The sequence below is a fragment of the Antechinus flavipes genome, chromosome 4, assembly GCF_016432865.1.
Source record: "Antechinus flavipes isolate AdamAnt ecotype Samford, QLD, Australia chromosome 4, AdamAnt_v2, whole genome shotgun sequence".
Taxonomy (NCBI): Eukaryota; Metazoa; Chordata; class Mammalia; order Dasyuromorphia; family Dasyuridae; genus Antechinus; species Antechinus flavipes.
In genome coordinates, this window is record NC_067401.1 from 266,139,795 (window position 1) to 266,154,701 (window position 14,907).

Consider the following 14,907-nt stretch of genomic DNA (forward strand, 5'->3'; position numbering starts at 1 on the left):
AGCTAATTTTGACAGATGACACTGAGACAGTTGAAGGACTTGCTCAGGGTCATACAATTAGGACATGTCTGAAGCCAGATTTCAACCCAGGTCTTCCTGATTCAACTCACTGTACCATCTAGCTACCTTACACAATGCATGTGCATACACACACATACATCCTAATACATATATATGGGTGTACAAGTATACATGTACATATATATGTATATATCTATGCATTTGTATATATGTTATATACTTTTGCATACTGAATTGTCAGCTAAACTTAAATAGAAAGATTAGCTTCAGGTCTTGCCTCTGCAATACATGACCATGAACTTGGGCAATCTCTTAATGCCCCATATGCAATTCTTTAAAATGCAAATCTGAATTAGAAGAGGGGATTTCCTAATCAGTATTGTTCAGTTTATTAATGAAATCACAGGCCTGATCAAATATGCAGACAGGAACACATGTGCATATGCATACATACACAAACACACAATGCAATCTTGACTATATCCTGGTTTTGCCATTCATCATGTAGCCTTCGGAAGTTATTTCATATTTTGAGATCTCATCTCAATTTCTTCATCTCTAAAATGAAAAGATTGGATGACCTTAAGTTCTTTTCTAGGTCCAAAATAATGATTTCACACAAATATATAAAATTATATATATATACATATATATGTATATATATATATATATAATTTTATACATATATATACATATATATGCACATATATATGTGTATATACACATACATATACACCTACATCCATACACACACATATACACACACACATATGATATGCATAAATATACACACATACACCTGTATTTGTATATGTCGATATCTTATTTACTGACCTATCTCTCCAGGTAGGTAGGTAGATATTTAAATAGCTAGATAAATAGATACATACATATATAGGCAAGACTTCATCATTTGGAACCTATGTTGTTGGGATACAGGAAAAGCATAATAACAAAAGTCATTTATATAGAATTTGAAGGTTTGTGGAATGCTTTACATAAATTCTTATTTGAGTCTTGCAGCAACCCTGTGACCTAGCTGCTAAGGGTATTATTGTCTAAATTTTATAAGATCTTAGAAGAAAAACTATTACCTTTTCATATGAATAATAATTATCAGAGTTCATCCTGACTCCAAGTCATATTGCCTAGCTTACTTCACCACTGAGTCTACTTAATGCAGATAGGGTGCAGATAGAAGGGTTTGGGTTTCAGGAAGGAGACAGGAATGTCAGAATTAGTTGGAGTCTTAAAACATTATGTAGATCTTTGGGATCTTAGCTTCTACTTGCTAGCTGAATGATGTTGAGTTAGTCATTGTTCTGCTCTGAAATTTCATTTACTGATTTCCTAATTTAGGAATCCAAAACTTTGTACTACCTATCTTACAAGATTATTAATAAGAGAAATGATCCATGAATTTTAAAATACTAAGAAAATATAAGATTATTAGACTGAGAATGTCATATTTAAGTACTATTTTTAATTCATTTTTAGAATCTCTTCTCCTGAGAACTTAAGATCAGTTGTTGTTTGGACTCAAGTAAAATTTGACTAAGGCAGGCCTATTGATATTGTCAGTCAACATGCAATTGAATCATTATCATTGGATGATTGCATTCATTTTGTTCTATTAGATTGTAAGCTCCTAGAGGGAAGGGATTATCGTTTATCTGTTTGTTTATCTCCAGAATTTAGTGCAATGATTGATACATAGTTATCTTTATTGTTTGACTGATTGGTTGATTTTATTCCAAAAATCAATGAGAAAGAGAGAATAGATTTCATTTCCTCAGCTCTCATTGCTAGTGGAAATCCATTAAAAATATTTGATCGTTAATGAGGCTTACAAAAACTGCTTCTGCAGAAATATGGAAGTTTCCTTTACCTACGTTTCCAATTACAATTTGGTTGCTATTACTGGAAGAAAAAAATGTCAGATGGAGGTTCATTGAGCAGGGTACAAACATAAAGAAAAGAAAGCTGCTTTTCTCTTCATTGTTGCTTTAGAGAATTGCCCAGAATTTAATGGAAATGATCTAACTGCAGAGAATCACATATTTTATTTAGTCTTTTCTGAATATCAATAATTATGATTCTTTGACCTTAGCAACTTGATCATTTCTCAGCTTTGTATATATGCTCCTTCCATTCAGCCACAAATCTAAGAAACTATGGATGGGCCTACATTTCAGATATGCACATAACTCAAAAAAATGAAAGGAAAAAAATGTGTGTTTTAGCAGGATTTAAATTAGAAGACTGCACTTTCCAAAGACATGTTATCTCTCAACAGCATTAAAGTTGTATTGATATTCATGTAGGGAGGGGTAGGAGGAGAAAAACACAGAAAGGGTCAGAGTAAAATCACTGGTACTAGTACAACTTTGTATTTGTATGTCATTTAAGAAATCCCATGTTTTAAAGAAATATATAGTTTTTATTTCCATTAACCAGTCTAATCATCTTTTTGTGTATCATCCAGAAGACTTTTTTATAAAAAAAATCTCTTAAATGTGCTTTATTGGCCATAGACTGGATAAAAGAAATGAAGGATGTTTTGGGTGCTATGTACCTGATGGAGAAGAGGTTGAAGCTACTAGCCAGAATGAGCTTTATGGATTAGTTGTGGGTTTTAGTTATCCACCTGTCTCTGCCTCTCATTTTCACATGTATGTAACTAATAGCATCTTCCCAGACCACTGTTTTATGAACTCATTTTTGTGAAAACAGAAATATTGTTACCAGGGGTTATTAATTGTTATGGAAGAGAAGCCAAACCATTTGTTCAAGCAATGCTAGGCTAAGTATGTCAATGTTTATTCAGAAGGCTTCGAAGTTAGTGAAAAGAAGTTGGAGGCAGTGATTATGTATTATTCAAAACCCAAATTTTAAACTAAAAAGAGATTCAGTCAGCCAATAGGATTATGTTTCCTCCATCTCCCTAAGTCATTGTTCTATTCTGTCTGTGTTTCTCTCTGTCATTCTTTGTCTTTGTCTCTCTTTTTTAGGCTCTCATGATCACTACAGGCAGCAAATTAGCTACTGTGCTAGAAGCTCTCTATTAGACAGAAGTGTTATGTGGGAGGCCAAGGAAACAAATGGTAACATTTGCTTTCTTAATGAAAGCACAGCATCCAAGGGGAGCGTGAGCGTGGTGATGTAACAAGGAGTGAATCCTGGTCAGACTACAACTACAGTGCTATCTCTCAGAGATATTTTAGAATCAGTATTGTCAAGTGGAAGGCATTAGAAAGAAAATGATATGAGTTCTAATAAAAACGAATGAAGGATAGATTTTAAAATGCAGAACAAAATCTGTAAGTCTGAGTGGGGGAACACGATTGCAATTTTCACATCCCTCAAATATTTGAAGGATTATTGTTCACTTAGTTTTACTCCAGCCCAGAATATAGAATAGATAGAGGAAATTATAGAGGTAGAAATAGCTGAGAGACAGATTTGACCATATCTAGTTGGGGGAAAAAATCCTAATAAAATTGTCAAAAATCAATGGAACTGGCTGCTTTGAAAAGCACTGAGTTCCCGGGCACTAGAAATTTTCAAATGATATCTAGATCAAAGCTTCTTAAATATTGGATCATGATTCCAAACAGGATCATGTAACTGAATGTGGGGATCACAAAACTATAATTTATTATGAGTGTTTTACATACCTATATACCTTGGGTCACATAAAAATTTCATGGGTCAGAAGGGGTCAAGAATGGAAAAAGCTTAATAAGGTCAGATCTAGATGACTATTTATTAAGTCTATTAGAGAGGCCATTTTTATTCTGGTATTAATTGAACTAACTTCTGAGGTTTTTTCCTATTCTGTGGTTGACTTACTATTATTGAAATACCCCAAACCACTCCCCTTGGCTTCTACACTATAGTCATTTAAATAGAAGTTTGCAGAATTTAGGGAAATTCATTCAATTTTTTGTTCTTTGAAATTTTTTCTTGCTATAATAATAATAATGATAATGATAATAATAATTCACATTGTTTATAGCACAATACATTTTATAAAGCACTTTCCCCACAACAACCCTGTGAGGTAGGCAGTGCAAGTTATGTTGTCCCCATTTTACAGATAAGGACAATGAAGGCTCAGAGAGGTGAATTGATTTGTTCAAGATCACATGACAAATACTTGCTATAAGCTAAGACTCTAATACAGTTCTTCTGACTCTATTGTTCTTTCTATTCAGAAATGCTATCCACCTACCCTGTATGTGAATGACCAAGGTAAAAAGCTTTTGGCCCAGGTGCTTGTCATTGGTGTTTTGAAGGCATACCTTTCTGTAGGCATGCATAATAGTACCTAAGGACTAGAAGATTAAAGGAGTATACACACCTTAGGAGTAAAGTGTGAGAGAGAATAATTTCTGGTGGAACCAGATTGGCTCAATTAAATGTTTGAATAAAACACTGAATGTTCAGGGGCCTCTTTCCTAACACTGAATAAAAAATAAAGGATGGGTAGGGACACCAAGCAATCCATCAATGATTACAGACAGTGTTTTCTTTACATAGTCTATTAGACTTGTTTATTATTATTATTATTATTATTATTATTATTATTATTTTGCGCTGGTAAAAAGACTTTTTTTTAAGATTGGTGTTGAAGAAAGAGTTACTTGTGCTTGATACAATAAGATATTGTTCAAAGTCAGTTTGTTCTTATAAAAGGATGACCCTTGTGGTAATTCTTAGGCAAGGAGGGACAAATCCAGCAAACAAAAAAAAAAGCATATCTCTCCCCAATTCCCCCATGATTTCTCAACATCTAGAAAGAAAAATTTACATTGACAATTGCTTTGCACATGCACATCTCCTAGTCATACAGTGAGTGAGCAGTCTGCTTTTCAGGTTGCTCATCATGAAACAGAAGGGAGAATACCACCATTGCCTAAATAATATATTTTTTAAAAGGTGAATTACACCCGTTTTCTCAATTGATGTAAAAACACTGATAAGAGCAATTAAAAGAGTTCCAAATAGTTCTAGCTAATGTAGATTACATGAGTATACAGCATGATTCAACTAATAGGGCTCTGACAAGCATTACCCAAGAGTTCCAGCAAACAAGGCCCAATCCAATTGCTCAGAAAAGGTTAGATCCAGATTTAATAAAACAGTTATTTTTATTTCAGTACTGAAGGCAAAACACAAGTCAAGTGTGAAGACAGTGTTCTTAAAAAAAAAAAAAAAAAAAAAAAGGTGGCTAGATTAAATCAAGGAGGCCATGTCCTTTGCAGCTTTATAATTTCGGAATCTTATTACTGACTCTCACTTTCTCATCTTTTCCTCCCCTGAGCACTAATTTCTCAATAAAAGTTTCAAGGTGCAATTTGTACATTCTTGTCATTATGCTGCCTCATCTCTTTCTGAAAGAAAGCATTACAATCAGCATTACAATGTTGAGTCTCTCTGAGTCAATACTTGGTTCACATACATGTAATCCAAAATGATAATGGTGAAGGGGATAATTGACCTAAAATGAGATAGCGGTGTAAGCATACATTTCCTATTGTGCTCTGTGTCTTTCCCATCCCTTCTCCCTTTTCCCTGTATTGAGCTGTAAAAAATTTAAGGCAGATGAGGTATATTGCTGAAGAAAAAAGTCATTTCTGAAAAAAACAAACCCAACACTTTTATTCTGCCCTTCTACTCAAGAAAGATTACTCAGCTATAAATCTAGTGCTAGAAAAAAGCAGGAAAGACACAATTTGCATGTACCATATGCTATATCTCCTAGGTCTAGAATGGCTTTTTTGTTAATTTGATTTCTAATAGAAAAAATAAGCACCTTAAGCTATGAACAAGAAAAGAACCCCATTATTAGTGAGTTTAAAAGCTAAACTGTACTAATAGCACTCACTCAGTCTCTTTCACTCACTCTCTCAAAGGCCAATGCTACTGATTAGAATTGTAAAGTGCTGTACTTAGTATAAACACTGATATACACTGCCGACACTGAAAAATAACCCTCGAGCACATGGTGTTATAGTTCCAAAAATATATTTACAGTCTATTACAAAGATTACAAATGGAAGTGTCTATGGAACGGGATTATGCTAATTCAAAGCATTTTTTACAGTTTTTTTTTTTCTTAAGGGACAAAAGAAAACAGTTTAGTGAAATTATATTGACTGCTTTTCTAGCTGATCAAACGAAAAATAAATAAACTGTCAAATAACACTGTACAGTGATCTAAAAGAAAAGTAAAAAGGGGGAACTAGAAGGTCATGGGGAGGGGAGGGAGCAATCCATTTAAATTTTTCTGTAGCCATCTTTGGTCCTAAATGTGGGAAAACACATTATGTAGCACTGAAAATACCTGTTCTTTTGTGATGCTCTGCAAGTAAAATAGAAAAATATAGTGCATTTTCAATGTATTCAGAGCTCACTACAGAGAAATATGTATACAAAACAAGACAGTATAAATAAAATTTACAAGTTTTACAAAGGAACATTTACAGTTTTTGTGTGGATGCCCACATTATCAAACAAGACCAATTTATGACCGATCCCTGGGATCTTTTCTCTATTAAAATCAATATAAACAGCCCAATTCTCTTTGGAAGTACAACAGTTCTCTTCTGGGGTAGTTCATCATTTTCCTGACTTTTGAAAGCCTCACTTTCACTTTTTGTATACATTCTTGCAATATCTATAAAGACACATTTGATTATTGCTTATGATATTCTAACAACTTTGTCAAATCATATACTTCAATAAATAAAGTTTAAAAAAAAAAGCTAGGCCCTTCCCATTCTTCTTCACTGTGTGAAAGAGTTCTTTCTTTCAAAGTAAAATTTTTCTGCATCAATGTTCCCAAAGGAAAGACTTTTCACTGCAGTGATAGGATTCTGAGCAGCAAATTTGTTCTAAAAAGGAGAAAATTGTGAACTGCCCCTTTCATCATGCTCCCAAGTTCTAATATAAAATCTAATTCTTTAAGCTCACATTTGGACTGCATTCAACTGAATCAGATATAAAATATATGCCAACTATTTCTCTTAAATTTCCTAATGTTCAGATATTGAAAAATCTTGATGTGCTCAGATCAAATTTTAGGTAACACTGGATAACTTCCTGGTCTGAGACATGTCTACACACATGTTCATTACAGGAAGTGCTTCATCCTTTTTTTTTTTTTTTTTTTCTTTTTTCCCCTTTTTGTTTAAAGTTGTGGATCTACAATTTGAGCTTTCTTATTAAATTATGTCTAGTAAAATCATCCTACAAATAACTTTTTTAAAAGTGCCTTATACTATTTAGGGGTCATTATTGCTTTTAAATTTTCATTGAAAAGATAGTGTCTGATTTTTACAAAAAAGTATTCTAAAAATATCAGAGCTCTTGGCAACTTGCATTTTCTTGATGACCTGCCAATTAGCAAACCATGTCAGAACAGCACTGATTTAACAGAAGAAAATGGCACAGAAAAAATACCAATGTTCCGACAGAAATACATTTTCAGTCATGCTTTCTATGTTTCTAACAACTTGAGATTCCTTCAAAGGTACCCAGTGTAGTAATGTGTCACAGAATTAAGACTAAAAAGATCCAAAGCTATAAACAATTTACTAAAACAAAGTCCTTATGAAGAATAAACAAAAATGATTTTAAAAAAAGATTCTGAAATCACATATTTAAGGAAAATATTTTGAATTTAACAATAAGATCATGATTTTATTTGACAAATATATTCTTTCTTAAATTTTTATATACATTTTAAAAAGTCTATAAGATAAAAAGGAGGTTAGAGAGCTCAAGGTGTTTGGATGTTTTTTTCAGGTAGTACTTTGTTTATTGTCACTGCTGTTTTCCTGGCCACCAGTGGTGGATCCATATTCCCTTTTTGTGAATTCTGGTGGCACTTAGGAGTTCAAGTCTTTAGGTGCTTCTTGTAGATCTGTTTACTGCAGGAAGGAACCAGCAAATCAAGTGTCTTCTAGCAGCACTCCTCGCCTATAATGAAGGCCAGTACTGTTCTCTCACAGTCTGTCACCTCCCTCATAAGGGAGAAATTTTGTCTATCACACTTGGATGCCAGTGCCATGTAAATGTAGCATTTGTGCTCTCATAGTCTGAATGCTGCTCATGATTTTCTTTTGATGACCAACCAATGTGATCCCTAAACTCATCACATCCCTGGAGAAGAGAAAGAAATTTTCAATTAGTTACCTTACATAGTAGTTATGTGGTATCTTATTGCTACCAATTGTGTCATTAAGTAATCTTTTGATCTTAGCCACCAGTCACTGTCCTCATGTTATCATAAAAATGATTCACCTTGGTGCCCTAAAGTTTTGCTCAATTTTGCAAAAAATCTCATTGCTCAGATGCTTAATTTAATAATTATGTGAAATGATTTCTTTGATAATCAAATTTATAAGCAGTCAAAAAATTAAAACTTGCCAGCTTTGAATCTATGTAGATTATGGAATCATAGAATTAGAGCCTGAAAAAGACCTTAAGGATCATTTTTATAAATTCCTTCATTTCCAAGAACCCAGAGTGAGAGCCAGAATTCAAACTCATATCTATTGACTCTACAAACAGAAATGTTTCCACTTGCCACATGAAAAGGAGTTGCAATGTTCATAGTATCATAAGATGTAGAAAAAGAAGAAAAATAAGATATAATCTAATGAAATCTCATCATTTTATGTGTTATTATGATTTTTTTTATTTAAAGGATACTAAAGCTCAGATGCTTTAAATGTGATACACAAGTGAGTGAATTTGAAACTAGGTTCTCTGTTATCAAACCTTAGCTAGTAGTAGCAGCAGAATTCAGAAGTAACTGAAATTTTCATATTTATATATATACACACACACATACACACACATATAGAGAGACTCTCTCTCTCCACATGCACATATACCCACACATAAACACACATATTGGTTTATGTTTTACATAGCTCATTATTTATGAAGTGCTTATTGAAAATACCATTACTTATAAATTTGCTTTAATTCAGTAAATTGTTATGACTGTATGCCATAAAAATTCATGGTGGGAATATTGAAGTCAGGTGCATAAAATAATGAATTCCTCTCAGACATGTAGTTGAAGCTTGTTTTTCTTTTACTCCTTTCTTTCTTTGACCTTTCTGCTCAAAATAGATGTTAAAAGTAGGATGGCATGCATTATTCAGCATAGAGACCTCTAAAGTCTGAATATAACACAGTACTGAAGTGCTCCACAGCTGTTGTGTAGTAAGATTTTGATAACTCTTTTGGTTCATAGGTAGTAATTCTTTGAATAGTACATGTGGGAGAATCTCCAGGCTCACTGCTGTGACCAGCAGAGGCAGAATCAAGAAACACTGATGCCATCAAAAAGATGAACAGTATACATTTACTGATCAGTAGCATCAAGTATATGTCTTTTGGGAATATCTCATTTTGATTCTAATTCTATGATTATCTGCTCTTGAGTGTAGAATAGATCCTTCATAGTACTAGTTGGCTACCAAAACAATGAATCATATCTCATATTTGCATATATTTTTACACTTTTAAAAATCATGTAATTTTATAGCATTATTTTGGTGTTGATAAGCTCGATGCTGCTTTCTTCATTTTAGATATAATAAATTAAGTTCTGGAGATTAAATGAATTCCCTAAAGGTCATAGGAAGAAGTAACAAATTGGTACAAAGTACTTGGTGATTTGACAAGCCAAATGTCAGGAAACTAGGAGATGCAGTAGATATATTATGGGACCTGGAATCAGGAAAATGTGAGTTCAAATTTCAGTTTTAGATATTAGTTATATAATGCTGGATAAATCACCTAACTTCTGCTTGCCTCAATTTCCATATCTATAAAATGAGAGTAATATCATCTATCTCCCATAAATGTTATGTTGATAAAGTGAAAAAAAATTGTAACTGCACTGTAAACCATAAAAACTATATCAATAACAATTTTTACTACTCTTGCTGTTATTGCTACTGATTCACTTCACAATAACATCAAAGACATTTAGGGTAAAGTGTTGCACCAGAAAGTTCAAGCAAAAAACTTGAGTTAAGTAAGTAACAAGTTCAGAATCATGCTTCCCTAGTTCAACTCAAAAGAATCACCATAATGCATGCCTTATTGCACTTTGGTTATGGTATGTTGAAATTTTATGCCCAATAGGATTGCTGTTGGTAAGCTGTCACTTTAAGCACAAACTTTCTCCCCTACATGCTTCTCAGCCTATGTAAACTTAAAGGTATATGGAGTGGAAAGAAATGGTCCAGAATGAATTTTTGCCTCATGTTTGCAACACAGGATACTTGGCTGGAAAAGATTACCTTTTTAAGCATGGCAGAAGTAGTAGTATATTTCAAATGAACCCAATAGGCCACTTAATCTCTGCCCCCTTAAAATAATTCAAACTCACACTTACTCAATAGTCATTCTGGCCACTGATTCAAGAGAGTTGTAGCCGGCTGCTGTGAAATTATCCTTATATCTTTCCATCTTGATTGCTTGTAACCATTCTCCCACAGAACAGAAGGTAGTGAAGTCAGGAGTATTCTGATCCAGAAGGGGACTAATTGGCCTAGTTAAAAGCAAAAGAGCAAGGCAAACCTTGACTGACCAAAGCAAAGCTACAACACAAATTTATGGCACAAACAGAATTGTCAGATAGGTTTCCTTTGTTTTTATATATTTGAAAAACAAAGAAAATCCTTTACTAACATCTTTTTAATATAAAAGTTGTAGCCACCTACATATTGTCTTTATTCAGATTTTAAGATTATTATGCTAAGTCTTCTGAGTACGTGTGTGTGTATGTATGTGTGTGTGTGTGTATGTGTTTAAGTACAGACTGCACTATTTATATTCAGTAAATATTTGCTCAGCTTCTTCTCTGGAAGTAACTGCTAGTAAATTAAGCACATTTGGCGCTACACTAACTTGTTCAGGCCACAAGGGGACTATTTAGTAAATTACTCTTCCACTATAGTAATGGCACCCTTGTGGGCTGCATGAGTTAATACACCTTTAGAAGGGTCTAACTTACTACCAATAACAACCATGGAATCCCAGGCTTATAAGGCAGCTGGGGGCTAAATAACAACTCCTATGTTACCATCCAGGAAAATAACTCATTAGAATGAATTGAGTGTTATGATTCTTTTTACTAAATAGATATTCCTCTTTCTTACTTTATTGTATTGTCATTTATAAATGTGTTCTCTGCACAATTACCTCAAAAAGAATTTAAAAACAAATTTAGGGCGATAGAAATAAAATCATAGATCAAAAAAATTTGATTATTGAAACAGGATATTACCTTGTCACAAAAAGTTAGTAGAAAAAAGACACATCTTCTAGAATGGATAATATATGGCATAGATAATAACTTCTCTTGGGTGGGGGTGAGGAATGGAAACTAAAACTAGCAGTTAAGTTTAACATATATAAACATGATATCAAATAAGAATATTTGGGGAAAGATTACTATTATTTAAATTAGCATTCATGTTTCAAGTATAATTCACTTTTATAAGAAAGCTTGAATTTATCCTATGCAAAAATTTTCCAACATGTCAAATTCTTATCCCCGATAGAAATTGGCACTTACCTGCTACAGGTTCCCAGGGGTGTTTTCAAGCTATTTGGGTTTCTGATCATTTTATCCAGAATTCCAACTATCTGTTCAAACTTTGGCCTTTCAGCACGATCCTTCTGCCAACAATCCAGCATTAGCTGATGGAGACCAGCTGGGCAGTCCATGGGTGCTGGCAAACGATAACCTTCTTCAATTGCTTTTATAACCTAATAGTGAACATGGCATTAAAAATAGTGATTGGCAACACTGAATGAGTTATCTGTATACAATCAGAACATTAATAATGGTCAACATGTAATGCAACAATGGAACACTATACAAAAACAATACCAAAATAGTAAAGTAGATCAGAAAGGATTTCAAAAATCAAGACAATATGAACATTAATATTTTGAATGAAATATAAGCTTCTTTCAGGGTGAATTCAACAAATGGTAAAAAGGATTAGTTTATAGACGAAATCTTTGCCAATCTCCTATTTAAAAACTTATTTCTTCTTAAAGAATTATTATCTTATTTTCTTTTTATCTGAATATTGATACTCATTAATATAAGAAAAAATAAAATGTAAAGTTTTCATATTGATTTATTTTTAATCTTGATCAAAATTAATCAAGTAGAATAGAATTTTTTTTGAATAAATATTTTTTAAATATCCATATAATATTCAGTATATTTTATATATAACACTTATGAATATTAAAGAAGTTTGTCTAGGACAGAGTTTCTTAAGCTTTTTTCCCTGAACTGTGGGAAAAGTATGGATACATTATGGGAAAATATTTTAAAATGTTTAAAATAAATTACATGAGATTAACAAAGAAAACCAAATATATTAAAAAAAATAAAGTAAATCTAAAAAAGCTCAAAAAATCCAGGTTAAGAACTTGTGATTAAGGATATTAGGCCAAAATGCAGTATAATTTTTATACCAAATATAACTATTATATCATATATTATACTAAATATAACTATATTTTCTATTAAGTTCAGCAGCAAGGGAACTATATTTAAGTTTATATGGGATATAGTAGATGGCAATATTATTAATGCTCTCCCAGAGATTTTAAAAATAGGGAATGTAATAGAAACAATTGACTTAGATACAGCAGGAAATAAACATATTTATCCATATATTTCCAAACTGTGCAAAGTATAATGGAAAACTGCTACCTAAAATGATTAGTTTCATTGATTTTCCAAATATTTACAGTGACACTTTTTCAAATGGATATGCATTTAAATTGCCATAAAAAAAGTGCTAGTCCTTTATCACATTGGTAAAATGCTTATTTTAGGAATCTAGAGAGCATCACAATATGCATAGATAACTGTAAATGCTCTGAAGCTTAGAATTCTACATTTTTACCTTGCCTTTTCCCTGAGCTAATCATTCTCCTTTTATGCTAGATATCATAAATATATTTAGGATTCTGAATTCAAAAAACAGAGTAAATAATAGAAAAAAGAAGAACATTATGACCTGATAAGACATGGCACAAGAACTAAAATTTCAATTTGTTTCTTTCAAACTAGACCATTTGGATTTATATGGAAAGAAAGATGGAAGGGAGGGACAGAGAGAGAGAGAGAGAGAGAGAGAGAGAGAGACAGAGAGAGAGAAAAAAAAAGAGACAGAACTTGACTGGCAAAAAATATAAAAATAACTGGAAGACAGGAGGATATGACATAAAGGGTTTGTTTAAAAAAAAAAAAACAAAGAAGTTAAATTACCCTTTATGAGGGTTTTCAAGAATATGGAAACTGACAGTCATATCATCATTAAAATGCCTAAAGATTTATGATTGTTTGGACATCAGTAAGACACTGCTTCCAAATATTTGGCAAAATAAAGACCTGAAGTGAACAGAAATATTTACTATAAGAAAAGTTAATGAGCCTTATATTGAAAATAATTTTAATTTTTTAAGGAAAAATACAGAAAACATTCACTGATTTTCAAAAATAACATTATAATGTAAAAAGCTATTTAAGAAATCGAAGATAGTAATTGACATAAACAATTTTCTAGATAGAAGCTTCTGTGAAAGAAGAAATGTAGAGAAAGTTTAGTTAGAGATCACAAGCTTTACTTTTGAGTAAAATCAACATCCTCATAGGTTTATGGTCTTAAGAGTCATCAAGAATCTTTGAGACTATATTCCCTCCCTCTCTCCCACTTTTGGAACAAACAGGAGAAAACTTGAGGCAAGGTAAATGATTGGTCACACATGTTGTAAATAACAATACCAGAGTGTGAGACATACCAAATTCTTGTGCTTGTGGATACTTTCTTTCCATAACACTATGCTTCCTAAAACTTGATTGAGTCACAAAGAAAGGAAAGCAAGTTGTGAAAAAGGACAATTATATCATATAAAGGAGGGAAATCTGCAACCATTATTTTATGCTTGGTATGGAGAATCTTTCTTAATACATATTAACCACCTGTAATTTTTAGTTTTAGAGTTTGCCTCTGGCAAAAATATTTAAATGACTGGCATAGAGTCATATAGCTAATGTGTAACAGATACTAGAATTATTTGAACTTGGGTCTTATAAATGCAAAGGTGGCCTTCTATCTAACAAATCATACTGACAAAGATTCATAAATTTAGTATGAGCACTGGAAATTTAAGACAGAAAAAAATACAGTATAATTATGCCTGAAATTATCCCTTACAATGAAAAATAAACAGCAAAGCTGAAATACACTCAATAGTGCCTACTTCAGTGGGTTAAATGAGTTAATAGCCTATCCTGAATGCCCTTTCTTATTACCAAGAAATTATTTCATCTTTAGAGAGATTCAAGTTATAAGATATTTTCATAGATGGTAAAAATTGGATATATAATTTTACTTCTATGGGTCTCAATCTATAATCTGTAAAAGGAAATGAGATAATAGTCTATGATACTATTGTTTGTTATGGAGTAGAGGCTCACTTTATACTGCCACAAGATGAAATATCAAAGAACCGAAGATGTAGACTTTATCTCTCCAATCTCTCCAATTTGGAATTTAGTTTAGGAATCACAAAGTCACAAGATCTCAGATTTGAAACAGATTTTAGAGATCATCTCATATTTCTGAACAAAAATTTTCTCTACAATATTATGACATGTTCTCAAAGAGACCACCCAGCCTTTGATTATATATAGTGAAGGGAAATACACAAAACTGACACAAAACTTGCCACACTTTGGGGTACCTAAAATGATTAGAAAGACTTTCCTTACAATGTCTTTATCTGAATTTTTTGCAATTTTTATCTTAAAATTATATT

The 14,907-nt window shown here is 32.4% G+C and overlaps 1 protein-coding gene across 4 annotated transcripts in view; it reads right to left on the reverse strand.

Moving 5' to 3' along the window:
- Nucleotides 1-5,155: 5,155 nt before the first annotated feature.
- The window catches only part of EPHA7 (EPH receptor A7), a 212,993-nt gene continuing 203,241 nt past the window's right edge, over nt 5,156-14,907 (reverse strand). For all 4 annotated transcript variants that reach the window (XM_051997408.1, XM_051997407.1, XM_051997410.1 and 1 more), the window contains exons 15-17: nt 11,633-11,826; nt 10,448-10,603; nt 5,156-8,190 (exon numbers count right to left, since the gene is read on the reverse strand). In XM_051997408.1, coding sequence (XP_051853368.1) covers nt 8,076-8,190; nt 10,448-10,603; nt 11,633-11,826 — 465 coding nt within the window. In that variant the 3' untranslated portion in view covers nt 5,156-8,075. The remainder of the gene's footprint in view (nt 8,191-10,447; nt 10,604-11,632; nt 11,827-14,907) is intronic.